At 34.1% G+C, this 26,718-nt stretch overlaps 1 protein-coding gene across 2 annotated transcripts in view; it reads left to right on the top strand.

The window, feature by feature from the left end:
- Positions 1 to 26,718, top strand: part of LOC126891700 (zinc finger protein 235-like) — a 57,185-nt gene that overhangs the window by 13,828 nt on the left and 16,639 nt on the right. Inside the window, exon 2 of one of the 2 annotated variants that reach the window (XM_050660963.1) lies at positions 1,117 to 16,303. The exons of the other annotated variant lie outside the window; for it this stretch is intronic. Within the exon in view, the coding sequence (XP_050516920.1) occupies positions 1,117 to 2,255 (1,139 nt within the window). The 3' untranslated portion in view covers positions 2,256 to 16,303. Of the gene's footprint in view, positions 1 to 1,116; positions 16,304 to 26,718 lie in introns of those variants that run through there. 2 annotated transcript variants of the gene reach the window in all.

Genomic DNA, 26,718 nt, shown 5'->3' on the forward strand with positions numbered 1-26,718 from the left:
GATGGGGATTTTAAAACTTTATTTGTTATGGTAAACTCTATCTCTCCACCAAAATTTGGCTCTCCGGCAATTTTTGTTATTTGCCAACTATTTTGATGTCTAAGTTGACCGGATTATAAATATCTGTAAATTTGTATTAAGTAAATGGTCGCTATAAAGGGGCCTACTTCTTATGGTCGCCTAGGGCCCCATGATGCCTTAAACCGTCACTGCCACCATGATGTCTGTTTCTTGTTGTTAGTTGTTCTACTTAAGCCGCAAGCCTCCTTGGATGCCTCAATAATAATTTCTTTTATACTATTCCATGATTGGTCCACATCTGCATCTCTCATTTTTAATTGTCTTTTTTCAATTTCTCGATTTATTATTTCTTCATATTTAGTTCTCACATTTTCTTCTGCCAACTTGGATAGAGAAAAATGGTCAAACGTGATCGCAAACATCCATTAGTGGATTGCATAAGAAGAAGAATTTCTTTTCTGTTCCTCGTTCTTTATAATTTGGTGTTTATTTTTTGTTACAACAGATAGTGATTACTATTGATTTCTGCACCTCTTCTTACTTTGGAGTCGTTAATGTTTGCCCTGTAGTCTTTTTCCACTATTACATAATCTATTATTGATTTTTCTCTGCTTATAACTTTCCGTGTGTATTTGTGAATATTTTTATGTTCGAAGAATGTGTTTATTATTAGATTATGTAGTTGACAGTATTCAAGCAGTCTCTTGCCGTTATTGTTCCTCGTATCTTCCCCATGTGCACTGATTACTTTGTTATATTTGTGATCTTGTTTACCAACTCTGCTGTTAAAGTCTCCAGCGATGAATATTCTTCCTTCGCATTCTTATGTAATTATTGTTAGCTCGTCCCAAAATGTATCTTTTATTGCTGAGTTCTTGTCTTCGCTTGGTCAATATACAGCTAATATTGTGCAGTTTTCTACATGAATGCCTGTCAATTCTACTTTTAATATTCTTTCGTTAATTGCCTCCCACGTGTTGAAAGTGGAAAAAAAAATAACTTTGGCGTTAATTTGATTAGTTCTTTGTTTTTACATTCAATTTCTGAATGTAAATATTGTACTGAAAAATTTATATTAGTCAGTTTGATTTTTAGATTTTCTCCAAGACACCAAAATGGAAATCATGGAAACACTACCTGAACATTCATCGCACGAAGCAAATTATACAAATCCTCATGCTGAAGCAAAAACATTAACTAAATACATGAACGAAATACCTTACAAATGTGAAATTTGTTTTAAGCAGTTTAGTGAAGCAAGTCGTTTAGAAGTACATTTGAGAGTGCACACTGGAGAAAAACCCTACAAGTGTGAAATTTGTTTTAAGCAGTTTACTCAACCAGGTATTTTAAAAAGACATTTGTTAGTGCACACTGGAGGAAAACCGCACAAGTGTGAAATTTGTTTTAAGCAGTTTAATCTAGCAAGTTATCTAAAAAAACATATGAGAGTGCACACTGGAGAAAAACGTCACAACTGTGAAATTTGCTTCAAGCTGTTTAACCAATCAAGTGATTTGAAAAGACATTTGAGAGTGCACACTGGGGAAAAACCTCACAAGTGTAAAATTTGTTTTAAGCAATTTATTCAAGCGAGTGCTTTGAAAATACATATGGGAGTGCACACTGGGGAAAAACCCCACAAGTGTGAAATTTGTTCTAAGCAATTTATTCAAGCAGGTCAGTTAAAAACACATTTGAGAGCGCACACTGGAGAAAAACCTCACAAGTGTGAAATTTGTTTTAAGCAATTTAGTCATGCGATTGATTTGAAAATACATATGAGAGTGCACACTGGGGAAAAACCCCACAAGTGTGAACTTTGTTTTAAGCAGTTTAGTCTAGCAGGCAATTTAAAACGACATATGAGAGTGCACACTGGAGAAAAACCTCACACGTGTGATATTTGTTTTAAACAATTTTCTGAAACAAGTCATTTAAAAACACATTTGATAGTGCACACTGGAGAAAAACCTCACAAGTGTGAAATTTGTTTTAAGCAGTTTAGTGAAGCAGGTAATTTAAAAAGACATTTGAGCGTACACACTAGGGAAAAACCTCACGAGTGTGAAATTTGTTTTAAGCAATTTATTCAAGCACATCATTTAAAAACACATTTGAGAGTACACACTGGAGAAAAACCTCACAAGTGTGAAATTTGTTTGAAGCAATTTATTCAATCCAGCCATTTAAAATCACATTTGAGAGTACACAGAAAAACTCCACTCGTGTGAAATTTGTCTTAAGCAATTTATTCAATCAAGCAATTTAAAAAAACATGAGAGTGCACACTTGTGTAAAACCTCACAAATGTGAAATTTGTTTTAAGCAGTTTAGTAGAGCAAGTAATTTGAAATACCATTTGAGAGTGCACACTGGAGAATGATCTGAGTAGCAGGGTTGGCAAAAACCAAGGTTTTTTCCAAAAAAAAAAACGGGTTTTTTTGGTTTAAACCAGGTTTATTTGATGTAAAGTATAATAAGTCTAAATACTTTAAAAATAATAGTAACAAACAATGAAAAGAATGATTAAGACAACTTTTATTTTTATTTACACACACAAAAAATTAACATAACCAAAAAAAAACATATTCCAACGTAATAATATTCAAAATAACTGAGTTCGAAAGTAAAAAAATAGAATTGATTTATCTTAATTTTCTTCATTTGTGGCAGCTGTATTAAAAACTTTAAATAAAAGCATCAGTTTGGAGGATCAGTAAAAAACCAGGTCTTAAAAACCAATTGGTTAAAACCTTGATTTAAACCAAGGTTTTAAGCATGCTGGTTTAAACCTACCAACCCTACTTAGAACTGTGAAAGTTTGTTTTTGGCAGTTTTCTCAATATTTTGAAATATCATTTAAGTAGGCACACTGGACAAAAACCTCAATAATCACAAAACGTAATTAATATTTTTTATACAACCCATATCGTCGGTACTGCGAAAACCAAATAAATGACAAATTTTCAAAAATATTGAGTTAAGTGTACCAAAATTCTCAGCTTTTTACGCTCTACATACAAGTAAGTTGAATGTACGTTCTATGTAAATGTTGCTCTACGTAAATGTTGAATAAACATTAAATGTAAAATTTAAGGTAAAATAAATCAGGGTTGTTTTGTTTTAAACATTTTGTTTTAATAAACTGTTTTAAACATGTTTAAAACACTTAAATTAAACAAGCGTTTTTTTCATTTTCTTTGTGAATATAGGCCTCTGAAGTTATAGGTACAGTGAGGACGTTTGAGTTGGAATAAATTCATTTTCTCGAGAATGAGCGACCGACTCTGGAGATAAATTACGAATCAGGTCGATTTTCATTTTTAAATTATAATTTTTCAGCATATGTATCATACTAGTGACGTCATCCATCTGGGCGTGATCACGCAATCGATGATTTTTTTTAAATAAAAATAGGGGTCATGTGACAGCTCATTTGAAAGGTTATTCAATTCTCTATTCACTGATATAAATATTAACATAATTATTTATACAGGGTGCCCAAAATTTTTTTTGAATAAAATTAGTTGAGACAAAAAGAAGAATCTATATAATTTATTTAATTCGAAATACATTTTACTGCTGTCAGAAAACGGAAAAAAATGTTAATTTGAAAGATAAACATTGCTTTTCGCTTAAATTAAATGCTCAAACTGCTAAGAGGCAGGTGGGTGGCAGCTTTAATATCTATTGAATTTAAGCGAAAAACAATATTTATTTATTAAATAAACATTTTTTCCTGTTTGCAGACAACAGTAACATGTATTTCGAGTTAAATAAATTACATATATACATTCTTCTTTTTGACTCAATTAATTTAATTAAAACAAAATTTTTGGGCACCTTGTATAAATAATTATGTAACAGTTTATATTAATGGATAGAGAGTTGAATAACCTTTCAAATGAGCTATCACACGACCCCTATTATTATTTAAAAAAATCATCGATTGCGTCATCACGCCCAGATGGATGACGTCACTAGTATGATATATATGCCAAAAAATTGTAATTTAAAAATAAAAATCGATCTGATTCGTAATTTATCTCCAATGAATTTATTCCAACTTACACGTCCTTACTGTACCTATAACTTCAGAGGCTTGTATTTTGAAACCATGATTTTTTGGAGCTACGCGCCCATTGAGACTTTTATTCTACACATCAAGGACTACCAGAACCCAAAGTTTCAGAGCATTTGACAGAGAGCCATTTCCCATAAGGTTTCTGCGGGGTCCTTTGTCAAAAAATGAACCGGGATCAATGCCATTTCCATAAGCTCCTTCACTTTATTCGTAACATTTACCAAAAACTCGCTATTTGCATGTTCAGGCTGAAATGCTTCCAGAAGTTCTAGTCATATCTCTGTAGCCTCTCCTTTAGTGCAAGTATTTGGACTTTGTCCCTGCAATATACTTTATTTTTATAAATACCTAGTCTTAGGCATTTGTCTTTAAATTTGTATCATTTACAAGCTTTATTACATCTTTGTCAATACTGTTTGAGCAAACGTGAAATAATATTGGCCAGTTTTCCAACTAACTTTCTAAGCATTCCCATAAAGTATTCCAATGAACATCCTGGTGCAATACAAGAGCAGAATCACCAGCTTCTCGGCATTTTGTGCTAGCAAAATGTATTTTTTATGTACATTTCTGAAATATTTGCAACTTTTTTTACTACTCTTTATTCCTGGCACTTCTATATCATGGGCAAGTAAGTTCAATATATGGGCCGAACAGTCATAAGTTATTATATGTATCTGTGCTGCCTAATTCCTCAAAAAGATCCTTCTCATTTTAAGAAAATATGATTTAAACAATGTTTTTTCTACGTTTTATTTGTTTAAAACATGTAATATAAAAACAAAAAAAAAACATGTTTAAAACAAAAAAAACCGTTTAAAACGAAAAAAACGTTTGTTTTGTATAAAATAAAAAAAACATGTTTTTTTGCAACCCTGAAATAAATGATGCAACTTACCATTGAGTTGATAATTTTTGTAATAAACAAATAAGTTACACCTAACCAACTTTTCGTTTTTAAATCATCATCATCAACGGTGCTACAGCCCTATGAAAGAGCCTTGACCTTCCCAAGTCATTACTCCAGTCAGTCCTATCCATTGCCAACCGTTGCCAGTTTGCTGCGCCTATTTTTCTCCCATCCTCATCTACACCATCCTTCCATCTGAGTTTTGGCCTACCCCTATTTCTACTTCGCACAGGTTGTGACATAAGGATTCTTCTAGGAGGGTTGTTCTGCTGTGATCTTCATAGATGTCCTGCCCATCTTCGTTTTTAAATAAAACAATATATTGCTACTTCAACAATATATCGCTATATTAACAATATATCGTTTAAGTTTAGTTTCAAACTTCTTAAAATATTTCTCACATTTTCAAATTTTATTTACCCGTTTTCGTCATAGTAGGCACTGCCAATGTTAGTCGCTTAAGTGGTTCCGTTAGTAGATCGAAATAAATTATTTTAAACAATTTTATTTGGAGGTTTAGTTATTCCGTCTGTGTTAACTGCTCAAAGGCGATTGTAAGTACCTATTTCCAGCTTAATTTTTTTTCATTGAGGTAACATTTTTTTTCTTTCGTTTTCTTTTAGAGAAAATCGCCAATCAGGTTAGGGGCGTGGGTGGGCTCTTATTATAAGGTTGTTAAATTGCCTAATTCAATTTTTGGGGATGTTTGGAGGAATGATACCTATTACCGCTAATTAAATTATGGATTTAGCGACGAATGCATCTAATTCGGACATTTGAGTTTTTTTGTATTATGGTTTCCGTTTTCTACCTGGTATTCCCGTATGGAGGAGATTCCGTAGGAGTTGGTTATTTTTGTTAAATTTGGTTCGAGCTTTATGGTCTCATCCCGGCTTTCAGCCGGTTTTTTTATTGATTGGCTACATCCACGTGTCATGGTTGGAGAAATAGGAGCATGGCAATACTAAGATAAGTACTTTAGTGCAGGGGTTCCCACCGGTGGTACGCGTACCACTGGTGGTACGCGGGAAGATTTCAGGTGGTACGCGTCGCGTTGGTGAAACAAGCGATTACGCTGGTCTGCGAAACTGTCAGTGCAGTTTGTCGGGTCGGGTACTGCTTTCTACGCTGTTATCCAGTGGCGGCTCGTCAGAGGAGGCAAGGAAGGCTTAGCCTCCCCATAAATTTTTTACACACGCGACACTGTTTTTTTTATCATGAATCGCGAAAACAACAAGCACTCTCACTATTATACAACGTGTATATTCCATATTATCACTAAATATCCATACGCACGGAGCATTAGCATTAGAACACATGATTACGTCTCAGTTTTTTTATTATTATTGTAGGCAGGACCCTGGGTTATCCCGAGATGCATGAACGGAGCCGAGAAGTGGAGCAGCCTCCGTAGCTGAAGCACCACGCAGCGCAGCAGGCGTTTAAGGAGACGCGGTCTCCTAACAGTGGCATCTACGGTGCCATCACACGCTGCCCGGAGATATACCAAGGGAGGCTAAGTAGCTTCTCGGCTCCGTTGCATGCATCTCGGGACAACGAGTTTTAGGGTCCTGACTAAAAATATTCAAAAAGCTAAAAGTGCGAATTTTGTTATGAAATTTGGTATGAGGAGTTAGACTAATATTTGGAACAACTTGTTTAAATAACTTTTTCCGATATCTGTAACTCAAAGCAAAATATCGGTAATTTATCGTGTTTTTGAATTCGCAGTAGGCCGCGTTTAGAATTAAAAAAATTCAGTTGAGTATCTTAAAAAATGTGAAGCTTCATCCTGTATGGACTGCAAAACTTCAAATCTGTATTTATTTTGATATATATATATATATATATATATATATATATATATATATATATATATATATATATATATATATATTATATATCTACTTACAAAGATGGAATTGTTAACAAATAAACGACACAAACTTTGGTATTAAACTTTTACAATTAGACTAACTATTTTTAAAATATGTTATCATGAAATTATAATTATCACGATATTATGAAATGTAAATAAAAAAAATGGGGCCCTAAATTACATCTTTTGGCGCATTTTTTTGCTAGTGCAAATTTATATAGTATCATCATTTTTTTGAAGAAAACGAAATATCTCCAATAACAGGTGTGGTTGCTAATATAATCATTATTCACTTGGAATCTCTTCCAGAAAGATTTAATAAATATTTCTCTGAAGATTATTCCAAACTTGACTGAATTTGAAAACCCCACCAAATAATAATATAATATCGTATGGCATTTTTGCCGGGGAGATCCTTTCGGATAGTTCCAGCGCCAATTACATCTTTAACCCTGTTTCAAGTAACTAGTGTCGATGTACACTAGCCCAGGGGGACCGACGGCTTAACGTACTCTCCGAGGCACGGTGAGACGGCTCGTGTCATTATTGGAAATGAAAATGGTTTGTCTTTGGCAGGGATCGAACCCACGTCTACTGGCGTATGAGGCCAGCGTTTATGCCGTTACCCACGGCCGCTCACGTACCCACGGCCGCTCACACCCCACCAAATGAGTTGGAATTACAGGAATCTTTCATCGACCTAACAGAAGACAGTTCTATGGAGAGTATATATTCTTTGGTTCTATGAAAGACAGTTTTAAAGAGAAATCCTTAATTGACTTCTGGATGAGACGTAAATCCGCGTATCCAATGTCCTTCCGGCAAGCTATGCTGTTTTAATGCATTTTGTCACTAGTTACTTGTGTGAGACTGGTTTTTCTGACTTATTGTGTATAAAAAATAAATATAGAATCAGACTAACAAGTGTTGGAGAGGACTTAAGAATAAAATTAAGTTCAATAAAATTACTCCTGCAATTGGCACTTTAATCATAGGCAAACTGCAACAAGTTTCGGATTATTCTCGATATATGTACAATGACTAATGTAGATTTTTGTTGATTTGTATTATTTTTGGATGGTAGTTTGTACAAATAATTTTTTAACACAGCACTATATTTTTGTATTGGGACCGTGCAAGTTTGGCAAAGCGACACCTGGTTTCTACGCTCCGCAACATTTTTCGCACTTAATTATATTGGCCAATTATATTAGTCCTGGTTACTGGATAATTGTCAAAGCCATAGTCCAAAAAATAATAAGAAAAAATACGATTCAGGTTATGTTATTTAAAAACGTAAACAATTGTATGTAGTAAATAAAATTAGTTATTAAAATGCAGTACTGCAAGCAAAATACAATTAATTAAATTTACCTTTATATAATAATTGCATATCATATCAATATTGTGGAGCAATGTATAATTTTTCTTCTTCAATGACAGTAGGTATGAAATATACGTCAATTTGACAATTTCAATTGACAATATGAATTATTTAAGAATGTTGCAATATTTCAGAAACCAGTACTAGGTTATCGCTTAAACCCGTTTAAGTTGACCAAGATTTTAACCGATACTCGCTATCATAGGTGGTTTAACTCCGAATTTTCCGACAGACGTTTGTATTTGCTGAAAGAAGAGGTTAGTTAAATTATGACATTTTGTGTTATCGCGGGAAATATTGTATTATGTATTATTATATTCTTGATTATATCTTCATCATCAGATGAAGAATCGGAACTTGAATGCATTAATCATTTTTGTAATGTTATGTTATTTGTTATTTATAAAATAGGTTATGAAATTCTATTTTGTTTATTTTTCTGTCAAAAATCTATAGAATTGCACATCTTGGTTTAAAGCACTGAAAAACGATATAAGGGTTAAAATATTGGTTAAAATTTAAACTAGGTTAGCTAACCAAAATTTTAACCGCTCACTGAAAAACCGGGCCTATGAGTAATAAATTATAATGTGCATAATTATTATTCTATTTTTCCTTTATTGTCAAAATTTTATTAAAAAACGTATATCTGTTCATATTTTTAAATAAAATTTAGTAAACATAGACAAATAGGTGTCTTGATAAAGGCTTGGAAAAGTGAATGAATAAATAAATATAGAGTTATATTAGTTATTTAATTGAAATAAAACAAGCCAATGGGCATGTTTCTGATAGTCAATATGTTTCTAAAAAAATAGGATCAGGTGGGCTTCCTTCCATTCCAGCCCACCCGGTGTTTGGTGGTACGCCAAAATCTTCAAAATACTTCAGGTGGTACGCAGTTGCTAGAAGGTTGGGAACCCCTGCTTTAGTGTGTTAATCTGTTGGGGATTTAATTTGGATTCAATTTACAAATTCTTTTCAACATATTATTTATATCTGTTCCGGGCCATAAATGCACTAAGCATATTGGTACATTTTTTTATTCAGTTAATTTCGATCGGGCGACCAGGCAAGAAACTATCTGATAATTTTTTTTGTCTGGTCATTAGCAATCGATTCCAAGGTTCAATGTATATCTGAACCGCTCAACCTTGTAATTACCTTCGTTAATATAATATAATAAAATATTTGTAAATTTTTATGTTGAGGCAATACGTAAAGTATTCTCAACAATGATAACCTGTACTTATTGTACGGTTATAGAGTATATTTCCATAGGTAAGCTGGTTAAGAGTAGATAACGATTTTTCAAATTTAATTTAAAGTATTATCTGCATAAATGGCACAAAGAATATTTGCTACGAGAGGTATATGGTTCAAAATGCATACAGTATCACGACTAATAAGTTATGTTAACATATATGTAGAGTACTCACAGTTTTATTCCTTGATGACGTCACATCAGAGCTCTGATTGAATTCCATAATCCATTTGGTTCATTTGTAAGGCACTCACTAATACGCTAAATAAATCATCGTCGATAATACTGAGCAAATTGAGTTATCTAAGCGGTATTAAAACGAATAGCAAGAAAGACCGGTATGCGGCCTTTTTCAACGAATAGCGGGAGAACGATTATGAGAGATGATTTTAGTTTGGAAGCTATTTACGATCTGCCCCGGCGAGGGGTTGAAATGCGAGTCTCAACAATAACCTGGAGTTTCCAGAAAGGTCTACATAAATACTACTTGAATTTTAAGTAATCAGTAGTACAGGGGCGTAACTAATTATTTTAGTGAGCCGTGTATAATATATTTATTGTACATATTGCCGGGGGCGACAGGCGAGGGAGATGGCCTATATCACCTCGAAGAGAGGGGATTGGCAAAGATGTGCACAACGATAAGAAATGTTTGAAGAAATTAGAGTTTATATACACAAGGGGTAACAACGATAAAATGGAGGAAAACGATAAGTTTTCCCCCTAGGGATACATTTTAATCTTCCAGGGGAATCACAGCGATTTTCGTAATACCACGAAGAAAATCACCGTGAGTAGTGTGAATCTTGACAGTACGAACTAGACCATCCTTACCAGGCAATACATCTATTACCCTGGCAGTTGGCCATAAGAGTGGAGGAGTACCATCCTCCTTCAACAGAACCAAATCCCCGATCTTGACAGGGTCAGTAGGGTCGGTCCATTTATTTCTTTGCTGCAGGAGGCAAAGATAGTCTTTTTTCCACAATTTCCAAAATTGCTGTTGAATTTTACTAATACGCTGAAAAAGATTCAACCTATTTTCAGGTATCTCTGAAACACTTGGTTCAGGGGGCGCGGTTAAACTTCTTTGAACTAAGAAGTGAGCTGGAGATAGGAAAGCGAAGTCATTGGCGTCAGACGACATCCTAGTGATGGGTCTCGAATTTAGAATAGCCTCGATTTGGCATAATACTGTGTTAAACACTTCAAAGGTGAAGTGGGAATTTCCTATAATTCGATAGAGGTGATACTTCACACTCTTTATTCCTACCTCATGGAGGCCGAATTGATGGGGGTTGCGGGGAACACCCATCTTGAAAGTTATGGAGTTTTGAGTACAGAATTCCTTAATCTGTTCCGAATTATTTTGATTTAAGAAAAAATCATATAATTCGCGCATTTCATTTTTTGCCCCATGGAAATTTGTGGCATTGTCGCTCCAAATAACACTGGGCGTGGATCTTCTGGCAATAAACCTTTTCAGAGTAAGAATATAGGCTTCTGCGCTTAATCCTGTGACGAGTTCGATATGAACACATTTAGTGCTCATGCAAATGAAATAGGCTACGTATGCTTTGTAAAGCGGTGCCTTCCTCAAATGTGAGGACTTAATTAAGAAGAACCCCCCATAGTCCACCGAGACGACTTGGAATGGCCTAGTGGGGAGTACACGATCGGGATGCATATCTGCCATCTGTTGAACAGAATTGGGTGTCATGAATCGGAAACAGTTTACACACTTACGAATTAAGCGTTTAATCTGTCTTAATCCGTCAATTGGCCAGTACTTCATTTTGACATACGAAAGTACTGTTTGCGCGCCTGAATGTAATAACTTATGATGAGCTTGAGTCAACATTAGTTCTACAACTCGACATTTAGAAGGAAGTAGAATGGGGTGTTTTTGATTATATGATATGGGGGCGTGTCGGAGACGTCCTCCCACACGAATCAGCCCATCATTATGTTGTAGGAAGGGGTTGAGTTTACGAATGGCTTTATTGGTCACGAGTTTAGCATTTTTCAATTCAAGAATCTCTTTTTTAAAGTAGATACTTTGGATATACCTGATGATCGCGTGATCAGCGATCTCCATTTCGGGTGGCGTCAATATATCCGTATCTCGTGGGGAGTTATTCATTTTCTTTTTAATATTACTGATGAATCTAAAAAGATAAGCGACAATTCTTTGAATTTTACGAAAAGAAGAAGATTTAGCGAATAGATTTTCAAAGGTGTCGTTGAGTTCGTGATTTGTTGCTATGTTTGAGACAACTGACTTCCTTAATTCAGGAAGATCATCCTCAAGATGAGGAATTTGATGAAGAGAAAAATCGATGGGATTGTCTCTAATAAAGCTAGGTCCGCATAACCAGTCTTCGGTGGTCTGGGGATTATCAAAGACATTTATCCCTCTGGAAGCGGGGTCAGCGATGTTTTCGTGACTTCTGACGAAATAGAAATCACAAGGAAAAGTTTCCAACAAGGAATTGACCTTTTGAATTCTGTTTTGTACAAAAATGTTCCAAATGTGTTTTTTAGAAAGTATCCAAGACAAGGCAATTGTAGAGTCAGCAAAGAGATGAGATGAAGATATACTCAAATTTTTCTTGAAGATGTGAAAAAGTCTATGAGCCAGAGTGACTCCCAACACTATTCCACAAAGTTCCAATTTGGGAATAGTGCGTTTATTTTTTAGCGGAGAAATTTTGTTTTTAGAAGCGATAAGCCGCGACGATACAGAAAAGTCTGAGTATGTCGCTTTGAGATACACACAAGTGCTGTATATTTTTTCCGATGCGTCGGTGAAAATAATTAATTGAACATCAACAACTTTCTTTTGTAAAAGTAAGCATCGAGGTACCTTGACCTCTTCTACAGTTTTGAATGTCGATAAGAGGTTTTGCCAATTTTTCATAATGATGGGTGAGTCAATGGGTTGATCCCAGTCCAATTTCTGGGACCATATTTCTTGTATCAAGAGCTTAGCGTTCACAAGGACAGGGGATAAACATCCTAGCGGGTCATACAAAGTAGCAATGTAGGAGAGAATAGTACGTTTAGTAACAACATTAGCCAATTTGAAGATAGGAGTTTTAAACGAAAAGTGGTCGTGTTCTGAATCCCAGAATATGCCTAAGACTTTATCAGATCCCGTGAAGTTAAGACTGACTTCAGAGACGGGATTTAAATTGTGTTGAGACAGAAATTCTGAAGAACTGCAGTTCCACTTGTGGAGGAGGAAACCATGGGTTTCTAGCAAAGAAGTTAATTGTTCGAAAAGACAATTTAATTCATGAAGACTATCAGCACCGCTGATCAGGTCATCCATATAGATAGATTCTTGCAGAACACTAGTAGCAAGTTCGTGGGTATGTTTGTTGTTGTCAGCGATGTGCTTGACAACTCTTTGAGCGATAAATGGGCTACTTGGGAGCCCGAAGGGTAATCTTTGAAATTGATAGCACCGTAAAGGCTGCTGAACATTGTCCCTAAAGAGAAAATTTAACAGAAATGTTTCAGTGGGACAAATGGCGATTTGTAGGAACATAGCCTTGATGTCGCCTACTAGTGCGAATTTAAACTGACGAAACTTAGCGAGAATGTCAAAGAATTCATGTTGGACGACATAACCTTTGTCTATGACGTCACTGAGGGAGATTCCCGTAGACGATTTATTGTTTGGATCGAAAACTATACGAGTGGAAGTAGTAGAGTTGGATTTGAAAACGGGAAAGTGAGGGAGAAAGTAATTAGGTTTACCTGAGTCATTTAGCATTTTTAACGGCACTTGAATTATTTGTCCGTTATTGAGATATTCCGATATAATGTCCTGATACTTTTCCAATAAATCAGGGTTGAGTTGAAAACGTTTCTCGAGACTTAGAAAACGTCTTTTTGCCGAGAGAAACGAATTTCCCATGTCTATATCTTCGATAGGGAGTTTGAGATTGAGTGTGGACTCATATCGTCCATTGGGGAGAACATTAACATGCTTTACAAAATTAATTTCAGCGGGGTGAACATTAACGAGATCGGTGTTCTGAGGAGCGGCTTCTTCCAGCTCCCAGAATTTTTGTAAATGATCGAATAGTTCCTCGTTGGACACTAACGGCTCATTTACGGCGGAAGGAATGTTATGAGAACAACAAGTAACGAGAGAGTTTGAATAAAATTCCAAAGCCTTTTTAGTATTTTTCGACTTGAGAGCAAAGTCTGGAACTGACCCTGATATCGTGTACCCGAGTAGAGTGCGTTGAAGAACGGGAAGACCTTTTCCCAAACGAATTATTTCAGGTTGAATGATATCGTTATACAGGTCTGCACCGAGCAGGATACCAATTGGGGATGTTACATGGAACATCGGATCACCTAATGGTATCTCTGAGGGTATGTTTAGTTTGCTCGCCGAAATAGAAATTTGAGGAAGCGGATTTGTTATCTTTGGGACTACATAAGCGATTTAGAGTTGGCGTACCTTTGTGTCAGGTTATCCCGGGCTGTTTTGTAATTGTCACCTGTGAGTGGGATATGCTCGAGAAGCGGCAAAGGCTCGGAAGTTAGAAAACTTTTGAGGTAAATGAGTTTTTCCAGATCACTTAATGTAGTATCAGATCCTATTATTGTATCAAAGGTCTCAATGAATGAATTGTATTCAGTAACTAAGCCACTAAATGGTTTTAACTGAATACGAGGGAGGTTTACTGTTCGTTGCCTAGCCATAGACTGTGAGGTTAGAGAAGAATTAGGGTCAAATTGGAGGGAGGGGGTAGCAGTCACATTAGAACTTTCAATGACCTCTAATCTTTCTTCCAATAGAGAAATTATATCCAAATATTTATCAAAAACCATAGAGGAATCAGTAGAGGGGGTAGGTTCCTCGGGAATCGTCTCCAGCACATTTTGAGCATCGCGGAAAAGTCCGTAAGAATGTTTGAGTTGTGAAATTATTTCACGAATTTTATATTTGTTTAGAGAATTAAGAGTTGTGGGAACCGAATCAGCCAACTTGGTTATATCAAGTTTTGCGGTGAGCCTCTGTCGGTTATATTTTGATCGGGTCAGCCATGTTGCGAGAATGGGAGATTAGATAGATTATTTGCAAATGTCTAAACCTATAAATCTATGCGAATATGAGAGAATATGTACAATATATTATATATTACACGTTTAATAGTGTGAGATTGGCTTAATAGTATCACCCTGTATGAGTGCAGATTAGTATATGAAATGCAAAACTATAAAATTTCAAAATATATGCAATTTTCCAAAATGGGTATTTTTCAGCAAGTGTGAGACACCCTTAACAAGTATTTAAATTAATTAAATTGAAGGAAAAAACAATTATTTATTTTCTATAGTTTTCTAGAAGTGTAAAATGAGCTTAAGCGAAGCTAAATGCAGCAAAAACTTACAATTTATGCAAGAAAACAAAATTATTTTTAATAATTTTTGTAACCTGTGAACCAGGCTTAATTGGATTCAAAATTATAAATTTAATTTAAATCAAAAGGTTGAACAAACAATGTTAAAATTATAACACCCGTACTATCAGCCAAGAAATGAGTACACTTTTTGTATACTATAAACAGAAAAATATATTTACGAAAATAAAATAAAGTAATGTGCCCTGTAAATATTTTTTCATACAAATAAAACGACTCCTTTATTTGAACAAAGCAAGTAGTTTCTGAAATTGCACGTGTAGACCGGGCTTAACAACCTACCAACTATTGCAGAGACGTGCTGGGTTAAATACTGAGAATTTGACTGCAGAAAGAGAGGAATATTTTATTTTTGTGCCGGCGCGGCGTGGCTTGGAAATTTCCAAATGCAACAGAAAGACACTATAAATGAAAAACCGTTATTCTCAGAATAGAGATTATCAAAATATGCAAATACGAAGGACCTTGAGGATTTAATTAATAAATAATTAATATGATACGGCTCGATGGATCAGAAATGTTGAGGCAATACGTAAAGTATTCTCAACAATGATAACCTGTACTTATTGTACGGTTATAGAGTATATTTCCATAGGTAAGCTGGTTAAGAGTAGATAACGATTTTTCAAATTTAATTTAAAGTATTATCTGCATAAATGGCACAAAGAATATTTGCTACGAGAGGTATATGGTTCAAAATGCATACAGTATCACGACTAATAAGTTATGTTCACATATATGTAGAGTACTCACAGTTTTATTCCTTGATGACGTCACATCAGAGCTCTGATTGAATTCCATAATCCATTTGGTTCATTTGTAAGGCACTCACTAATACGCTAAATAAATCATCGTCGATAATACTGAGCAAATTGAGTTATCTAAGCGGTATTAAAACGAATAGCAAGAAAGACCGGTATGCGGCCTTTTTCAACGAATAGCGGGAGAACGATTATGAGAGATGATTTTAGTTTGGAAGCTATTTACGATCTGCCCGGGCGAGGGGTTGAAATGCGAGTCTCAATAATAACCTGGAGTTTCCAGAAAGGTCTACATAAATACTACTTGAATTTTAAGTAATCAGTAGTACAGGGGCGTAACTAATTATTTTAGTGAGCCGTGTATAATATATTTATTGTACATTTTATTTGAATAATTTGATGATTTTGTAACTTTTTATATTTTTTGACTATTAAATTATTTATTATATATTTATTATATTTATTATTTTTTATAAATATATACCTTTTTTATATATTTGATGATTTTGTAACTTTTTTTTTCATTCAGGAATTTATACTTGATCATTAAGAGGATATTTTTATTGTTCAATAAATATATTGTTCGTTGTCTATGAAGGTATTTGTTTTATTTTTTATTTATCTAGCCCTGGACGTATTTGTGCATTATGGATAAATATTCTTTTTGGGTTTAGAGTAGGAGTAGAGATTTAGTAAATTTTAAGTAATATTTTTAATAATTGAATACCTCGCGCCCTTGAAGAATATTTATTGGTGAATGGATTCTTTTGAACCTCTCGAGGAAGAAGCAATTTCCCTAAGAGTATACTCCCCTTGGAGATGTAAGAGTACTCAGTAAACTTTCAGTTTTATAGCCGGAGCTTTTAAATTTTTCAGTTTTGAGTATGTAGTAAATTTTTTTATTCTGTAATAGTCTAACATCCGAATAGGAGGTCAAAATGTACCAATCTGCTTGCCGGATGAAACATTTTTTTATTAAATTTCATACATAGACAAATATTTCTAGCATGGGTTGCCTATCAAAATTGTGTCATAGCTATCCTTAAGGGGGGCCGAAGCAGTTGAAATCAATATTCCAAACACATTTTTTTTAAAGTATGGTAGAATTATTTTATTTTTAAATTAAATAGGCATATTCAGTACAATTCACAGATTACTCAAGAAAAAATTCAAGCAAAAATACTGAAAAATAAGCCACTGGTGGCAAATTTTTAAGACACCTCAAAATATATTGATTTTTGCGGTGGACATCAGAACTCATCATTGAATCATGGTAGACAAAAAATTCAAATAGATTTTATTAGCTTATGAGTTTCTCGAGGTAACGCTGTCATTTTTTTAGTTTTATCTAATTTTGACTTTTTGATACTACTCAGAAGTTAAAACAACGAATTTTTTTGTAAAAATGGTGAAAATTAACATATTTATTATTGTTAAACAAAAAATAAGCATAAAACAAAAAATATCTCAACAGTTTTACCTCAAGGAATGTCTAATCTAAAGAAAATATATACAAAATTCCAGGTGGGTCGGTCAAGTAGTTTTTGAGCTACAATGTCTACAGCCTTTGAGAAAGGAGTTTTGAGGAAAACGAGTTTAAAGTATTGTAAACTTTTATTTTCAATTTCTTTTTTGTCTTTCAAATCGTAAAATGATGCACACCGGTATATCATTTTGAATCACGGAGTAATTTACAAAAGAAAAAAAAACAGCTGTTGACACAGCCTTTGAGAAAGGAGTTTTGAGGAAAACGAGTTTAAAGTATTGTAAACTTTTATTTTCAATTTCTTTTTTGTCTTTCAAATCGTAAAATGATGCACACCGGTATATCATTTTGAATCACGGAGTAATTTACAAAAGAAAAAAAAACAGCTGTTGACGGTTGTTCACTACGTGACGCTGTTGACGCAAAAGAAATTGAAAATAAAAGTTGACAATACTTAAAACGCGTTTTTCTCAAAACTGCTTTTTTCAGGCTGTAGACATTGTAACTCAAAAACTATTTTACCAACTCACCTGGAATTTTGTACATATTTTCTTTAGACAGTCCTTGAGGTAACGCTGTCAAGATATTTTTGTTTTATGCTTATTGTTTGTTTAACAATAATAAATATGTTGATTTTCACCCTTTTTTGCAATAAAATTCTTTGTTTAGATTTCTGAGTGATATCAAAAAGTCAAAAATAGATAAAACTAAAAAACTTGACAGCGTTACCTCGAGAAACTCATAAGCTAATAAAATCTTTTTGAATTGAAGACCCTGGTGCAAGAAGGGGATAAGTACCAAATTCTACAAAAGCGATATAGGTGTTTATTTAGGCTGAAAAAGTAACTGTTCTTGCCTGGCGCAATTATAGGATATGTACAGGTAATATAGATACTGAAATTATAAGAGAAAACTACTTATCCCCTGGTATGGTCTGGTGCAAGAACAGTATAAGAAATGTGTAACTTATCCCGTTCTTGCACCGAATTTTGAATTAATTTTTATATGTGTGTTATTCTGTCCCACTATTGCACCGGTGGCTTGCCGCTATTGGGTAAGGTACTGGTATCTGCACGAGCCACAAACTCGAACGCAAAATATCAAAATGTAATGTTAGCTAATGAATATGTCGGAAAGAACGAAATGTATTTTTATCAATCTCTTAAATCAGACAAAGATACATTAGAAGAGATAGAAGTTGATTCAGATGTCACGGATACATATAGCTCTGTCGATGATGAGTCTGATTAATTAATTTTATTTTATTAAAACGTTTATATTGGATACCTGTTTGTAAAAGAAATATACTTTATGTTAAAATTTGCGTTGCTTTATTTTATATTCATTTTTATTAATAAGTATTCCACATTTAATAATAAAGTATTTCTTCTGAAAATGGGTTTTAATGTAACTTATCCCCTTTTTGCACCTGCTGTAAACTACAGTACAAAAAAGGTTTAAACTTATCCTGTTATTGCACCAAAATTTTGTTTCCTTAATAGCATTGCTGTTTGGCTGTAGAATGGCGGCAAAATCATATATCTGTTGTATTAGTTCGGCCCTACTTCATGGACAACATAAATTTTAAATTAAAAAACAAAACTTTTTTTGCTTCTCCTGTAAAATTTACATATTGTTACTTATCCCCTTCTTGCATCAGGGTCTTCAATTTTTTGTTTACAATTATTTAATGAGTTCTGATGTCAACCGCAAAATTCATTATATTTTGAGGTGCCTTTTAAAAATTTGCCACCGTTGGCTTATTTTTCAGTATTTTTCCTTGAGTAATCTATCTATGAATTGTACTGAATAGGCCTATTTAATTTAAAAATAAAATAAGGAAAAATAAATAAAAAATAATATCTCTAAAATAATTCTACCGTACTTAAAAAAAATGTGTTTATTTCAACCCCTTCGGCCCTCCTTAAGGATAGCTATGACACGATTTTGATAGGAAACCCATGCTAGAAATATTTGTCTATGTATGAAATTTAATAAAAAAAAATGTTTCATCCGGCAAGCAGATGGGTACATTTTGACCTCCTATTCGGATCTCGTATTATAATATAATAGTAAAGTTTTTTATGCCGTAACACTCCATAAAATTAAAGTTTTGTTGCATATAAAACAAAGGAAGCCCACATATCTTATTTTGTCGGGCAATATATTTATACTATTGTATACCATATTCAGTAAAAAGGTGATAAATGCCTTTAATACATTTTACATGTACAATTTATTAAAATTTCTCTTTTATGTCGACTGGTAAAATCGATAATATCAACTACGTTTCTTTGAATGGTTAGGAGATACAGGCATCTTAGAAGTTTTTTGTAAGACATTTTGTATATCAGCATCGTTAATACAATATGTTGTAAGAAAAACAGATAATCTAGGTTACTGATCAGATATGGATCACAGAGGCAAGCATATACCGCCAAATAAAACAAGCAATGATAACCGAAACGTTGTGAAGGCTCATATTAAGTCTTTTTCAACCATGGGCTCACATTATACTGTCCAAAGTTCGAAGCGTAGATATTTGGACAAGAATTTGAGTATTAGAAAAATGTATCAACTTCATATAAATGACTGTGAGCAGAAGAAACCGGAAGATGTTAGCGAAATTAAATACCGAAGAATGTAACACTGGAATTTGATCTCCTTAGATGGATAAGGGAAACAGCATTGCCAGAAGATGTTAATATGTCAGAAGGGGATGAAATTGTGCCATAATTGAGAATGAAACAAAGGATCTGATAGCTCAGAATCGGAAGAGATATGGGGTGGACTTTTTATCGTGTGTTTCCTAATATTTTCTTATTAGCTTACAGGTGTAAAATTTGTATTAAGCAATTTACGCGAGTAAGGGAATTCATTTTCTATATAATATATATTAATTTAGGGAATAACGGAATTTTCTTCACACTGGAGAAAAACCTCCCAAGTGTGAAAGGACCAGGCAACACTCCTTATGGAAGAATGGTCCCGGTCAAATTTAATGAAAGTTTGGTCAATGATACTTCTTGATGTGTAGATTAAAAAAGTCCATGGCACCTGGGTCTGAATAACTACTATTCTCGAGTTACAGCCCTGTGAAGTTATTGGATTCGAGTGCTCGGTTTACGTTAAGTGCACTAATTTACGGTCAAGTGAACGAAAATATTTATTATTAGAAGAAGAGAAACTCATCTTCTTCATACATACTGGCTTGTATATGAATTCGTGGTCAAAAATAGTTGGATCGTATTTTAGTCTTCAGAAAACCTCCGAAAAGTCTTCAGAAAACTAAAGAAGTGCGGTATAAAATGTGCTACTAGATCGATATAAGCATTATCATGGTTTCAGGAATGCTTCTCAGTTATGGAATACCAGCAAAACTACAGTTCCGCCTTATCTTTGGAAAACTACTGAACAGTGGCGGATCTAGGGGGGATGGGGTAATTCCACTCTTAACATGTTCCAGAATAATTAAAGAAAAAATTGTTGAAACATAAAAAAATACATGAGTTGACATGAAACTTGTGCCGCATATCAGATATAAGACAGGTAGAGAACATGGACTTGATTTCAATAGAAAAAAAAAACAAAGTAAATGGTAGTTTGTAAATGCTAAATATTAATTACAATTGTCTATGGAAAAATCGGGTTTAAATCATCTTCGACTATTCGTATGTTAACATTTTGCTGATTTCGGTTAGATGCATCATATGTCGTGTTAACTTTAACTAACGACCTATCAGGATACTTAACATTGGGTTGATGTCGTGCAAAGCCTAAAAACCATAACACACTGGTGATATGAGCACAAGTACCTACAGTTCTCGCACCAGATTGACAGGTACAGTAGTACCCGTTAATCGGTTCTTCTACAGGCTCATCTTCATCATTATCTTCATCAACCGTATAGGAAATGAATACTTGGTGTTTTGTAGCTTGCCGAAACCTAGAAAATATTCGAACTCTTATGAATCCCGGTTCATCCATATTCTCACCGATTTGAAACTCTTCGTCATTTTCTCTTATTATTTTATCTTGTATGTAAGATGGTGCCAGTTTAATTTGATATATCCCAATCGTAAGGTCTTTTAGGTACTCTAAGTCGAAAACAGGAAAGTTGGCAAAATCATGATTATGAAGCCTTCTCCATTGACCATTTCTTCTATATGATTATACCTCAGTATGAATATTATAGTTATTATAAAAATAACCCTACAAAATTATTCTCCATAACATTTTGTATTAAAAAGCTCATCATCATTGGCTGTAGAACCCCTGGTGGACCTCGGTCTGTTCGAGAATCAGCTTCCATTCCATTCTATCCTCCGCCTTGGTTTTACAATTGAAGACCCTGATGCAAGAAGGGGATAAGTAACAATATGTAAATTTTACAGGAGAAGCAAAAAAAGTTTTATTTTTTAATTTAAAATTTATGTTGTTCATGAAGTAGGGCCGAACTAATACAACAGGTATATATGATTTTGCCGCCATTCTACAGCCAAACAACAATGCTATTAAGGAAAAAAAAATTGGTGCAATAATAGGATAAGTTTAAGCATTTTTTGTACTGTAGTTTACAGCAGGTGCAAAAAGGGGATAAGTTACATTAAAACCCATTTTCAGACGAAATACTTTATTATTAAAATCTCCATATTTTACTAAACCGTACCTCTCGTACTAGCACTATGTTAACTCTCCAGTTTCTCGGTGACTACGTGACTTAGATCGCGTTCGTGGCTCGTGCAGATACCGGTACCTTACAAAAATCGCGGCAAACCACCGGTGCAATAGTGGGACAGAATATCACACATATAAAAATTAATTCAAAATTTGGTGCAAGAATGGGATAAGTTACACATGTCTTATACTGTTCTTGCACCAGACCATACCAGGTGATAAGCAGTTTTCTCTTATAATTTCAGTACCTATTACCTATACATATCCTATACTTGCGCCAGGCAAGAACAGTTACTTTTTCAACCTAAATAAGCACCTATCTCGCTTTTGCAGAATTTGGTACTTATCCCCTTCTTGCACCAGGGTCTTCAATTTCGTCCTCTTAACACCCGTAACTCATCTTCTCTCGTCCTTAAATCGTATTCTGGGCCATGGGCGCCCATACCCATGGGCAGGGGGGGCCGTGACCCACTGGCTTTTCGGGTGCTTTGATTTATATATAAGCCTTACACCTAAAGGTAGAAAGGCTTAGGACTAAGTAAGTAAGTTGAATTATATATGGTTATTCAAAGTATACAAAATATATAATGTGCAACATCTTCACGTTTGCCACCCCCCTAAAAATTTTTATATGTGCGCCCGTGCTCTGGGCTTACGTCTTTTCGTCACACTATATCCGCTCTTGGTTATAAATGTGTTTTGATGGCTCCATCTCGTTCATTTTCGTTAAATAAAGTTATTTCATTAATTCTGGAACATGTTACCGGTGGAATTACCCCTATCCCCCCCTAGATCCGCCACCGTTCAGTAGTTTTCTAAAGATAAAGCCGAACTGCAGTTTTGCTGGTATTGCATAACTGAGAAGCATTCATGAAAACATGATAATGCTTATATCGATCTAGTAGCACATTTTATACCGCACTTCTTTAGTTTTCTGAAGACTTTTCGGAGGTTTTCTGAAGACTAAAATACGATCCAACTATTTTTGACCACGAATTCATATACAACAAGCCAGTATGTATGAAGAAGATGAGTTTCTCTTCTTCTAATAATAAATATTTTCGTTCACTTGACCGTAAATTAGTGCACTTAACGTAAACCTAGCACCCGAATCCAATAACTTCAGAAGGCTGTAACTCGAGAATAGTAGTTATTCAGACCTAGGTGCCATGGACTTTTTTAATCTACACATCAAGAAGTATCATTGACCAAACTTTCATCAAATTTGACCGGGACCACTTTTCCATAAGGAGTGTTGCCTGGTCCTTTGTTTTAAGCAGGTTATGCAAACAGTAATTTAAAATCACATTTGAGAATGCACACTGGAGAAAAACCTCACAAGTGTGAAATTTGTTTTAAACAATTTTCTGACACAAGTAATTTAAAAAGACATTTTTGAAATTGCACACTGGAGAAAAACCTCACAAGTGTGAAATTTGTTTTAAACAATTTTCTAACACAAGTAATTTAAAAAGACATTTGAGAGTGCACACTGGAGAAAAACCTCAAAAGTGTGAAATTTATTTTAAGCGATTTGTTCTAGCAAGTCATTTAAAATCACATTTGCGAGTACACACTGGAGAAAAACCTTACAAGTGTGATTTACTTTCTTATTCTGTGAGTGTTCAAGCCATCAATACAAGCGGACACAGGCGGTTTACCTACTGTTACTTTTCTAATAAAAATTTTTTTATGACAACCTATCAAGTGGCTTATTATGTTATTTAAGGTTAATTATTCACAAGTTTTAGGCACTAATACTTTCTGGTTTATTTGCAATATACTTCTATAAAAATATGTTCCAGTGCACATTGGGCAGCATATGTGGGGGGGGGGGGAATTAATTTTAAATATGATTTTTGCTTACCTGGGCCCTAAAACAATAAAATGCTAAAAATAAATTATCATAGGTTGAGGTTTTCTTCGCTTGGGCAAAAGAGGAGGGTTAATATTAAAAACAACTTCAAAAATTCTTTTATATATTCTTTGAAGAAAAAATAGATAAGTACATTCGATGATTAATATGTTAAAATCTTAATCATTAATATTATTAATAATTATTAGAAGTGGCATTCACTGATTGTTAATAATAACAGGTGAATCAGTGAAACGGTACGAAACACAAGAGTGTTAAAAGTTGGTGTGAACACAAGTTGATTTGCGCTCTGGTGGAAAAAGTTGTTTTAGTACGGAAGTAAACATTGGTTTTTGGTGAAATTTTCACAAAGTGTGTGGTGAATTCAACATTTCAACTGTAAGTCAACTTTTTGTTAATTTGATGCACGTAAGAGAGGAGATTTGCAATAATATTATACAGAACAATATTTTTTTAAGTTACAAATACAACAAACATTGAATATAACAAAAACGTGTATAATTAAACATTAATGAATATTTAATTACTGAAAGCCATAAATAAATTAGCAAACAGAAGTACGGCCAAATATTCTGCGACGTTGCTGGCGTGTGCAAAATATCTGAGACCTTGCCAAAACGTAATTAAAAATAAGAAGATAATAATAATAATAATTACTATTAGACACAGGTTACATTTTCCTATTTTTTGTGTATATTATAAGCTTTAAGTGAACTAAAAATATATTTTTCTCGCATTATATTGATAAAGATTTTCAGTCTAGAAAACAAACAACAAGACAAATAGATGAACAACGAAGAAAATAAAAAAGAAGGAAAAAGACACAAACCGGAGCACGACAGCTCGATTGAAGAAGACAAAGAAGAGCAACATAAAAGCAAAAAAGCTCCAGACACGCGCATAAAAAAAGTAAGTACAATATTAACGGACATGGAGGAGATTAAGATATTGCTGAGCCAGATGAGGCAAGAAATTAAAGAAGATATCCTGGAAAGCAAAACAGAGATTAAAGATGAAATCAAGGATATGAAAAACGAACTGGAAGATATTAAGCAGAAGCTTAAGCAAAACAAAGCAGAAACAGAAAATTTAAAAAGAGAAGTAGAAAAAAAAGAACAAAAATGGGAGAAAGAAAACGAAGAACTCAAAAAAGCGTTAACACTCATGGAGAATAGATTAGAGAAGATCGATAAAGAAAAAATACGCAATAAATTAATCATAACAGGAATTCAGGTAGATCTGGAAGATGAAGTTAGACTAAGAGAAAACATACAAAAAATGATGGAAATAGAGCTGCAACTGAAAATAGAAGTTAAAAGTGCGTTTAAGATAGGATACAAGAAATGTATAATAGAAACGAAGAGCTGGGAAGACAAACAGAAAATACTGCAAGAAAAAGGTAAACTCAAATACACAAGAGACTGTAGAGAAATATACATAGATGCAGCGCTGACGTTCAAGGAAGCAAAGATACAAAAAGAAATCAGAGACATAGCAAAACAACAGAGAAGCAAAGGAGCAAAAGTAAAAATCAGATACCAGAAATTAGAAATAAATGACAAAGTGCTAAAATGGAATGCAAGAGAAAATAAACTTATAGAAATTGAAAATGTCCCAAAAAACTAGACAAAAGAGAATGGATGGATGAAAAGGAAACAGACAATGCAAACGAAGAGGTAAATGAGTCACGGTATATTCAAAATAATAAGAAAAATACAAAAAAAAAGGAAGAGAATTAAAAAAATGACAAAAAAAATTGGAACATGGAACGTCAGGACACTGCTAGAAGAAGGAAAAATGGAAGAGCTAGCGACACAGTTGAAACAATACAATATAGATATTGCAGGAATTCAAGAAACCAGGTGTGGGGGGGGGGACATGGAAAAATCGAAAAAGAAAATTATACAGTATGGTATGCTGGAGAAGAAAAACAAGGATATGGAGGAACTGCTTTTATTGTGTTAGGGGAAATGAGGCATAAAGTTATGGAATTTAAACCCATAAGTCAAAGATTATCATACATAAGAGTAAACAGCAAACCGAACAAGTTGTCCATAATAAATGTCTATGCACCCACAGAAAACAGTGATGACTTAATAAAACAACAGTTCTATGAAACACTAGAAGAAAATGCCGAAAAAATCCGGGGAGAAGATATATTAATTATTATAGGCGATTTCAACGCACAAATAGGTAAAGAAAAATGCTTTAGGGAGGTTGCAGGGGAAAACTCATTACATAGCACAACAAACAATAATGGAGAAAGATTATGTAATTTAGCAGCGGCATTAAACATGGACATAAGTAGCACGAGATATAAACACAAAAACATACACAAGATAACATGGATGAGACCAGGCAGTCTGGAGGGGAATCAAATAGACCATGTACTTATTAAAAAGTCACACAAACAGTCGATAAATGACGTGAGATCTCACAGAGGGGCAAACATCGATTCGGACCATATGCTAGTGATTGCAAAATGTAAAATAAAAACAACAAAGAATGAAAGACGAAAGGCACAGGGAAGATGGGACGTAGATAAATTGAAAGATAAAGGAGTAAAAAGAAGATTTGTAAAAGAAGTAAATGTAGAGATGCAGTTCAAGGAGGAACAAGAAATGGAGGAGCAGTGGAAAAAAATCAAACAAGGAATAAACACTGCAGCAGAGAAAGTAGTTGGAAAAATGCAAAAAGAAAGAAGAAACAATTGGTTTGACGAAGAGTGCAAACTAGCAGTGGACGAAAAGAATAAAACAAGATTGAAATGGCTAAGCACAGGTAAAGAAGAGGAACGAGAAAAATACCAAGATCAAAGGAAAAAGACAAAGAAATTGTTTAAATCAAAGAAAAATAAAAAAGTAGACGAAATTATGAACGAGATCGAAACAGAAAATAAGAGACACAATTCAAAACCACTGTACCA

Source organism: Diabrotica virgifera, chromosome 9 (genome assembly GCF_917563875.1).
Source record: "Diabrotica virgifera virgifera chromosome 9, PGI_DIABVI_V3a".
Classification (NCBI taxonomy): domain Eukaryota; kingdom Metazoa; phylum Arthropoda; class Insecta; order Coleoptera; family Chrysomelidae; genus Diabrotica; species Diabrotica virgifera.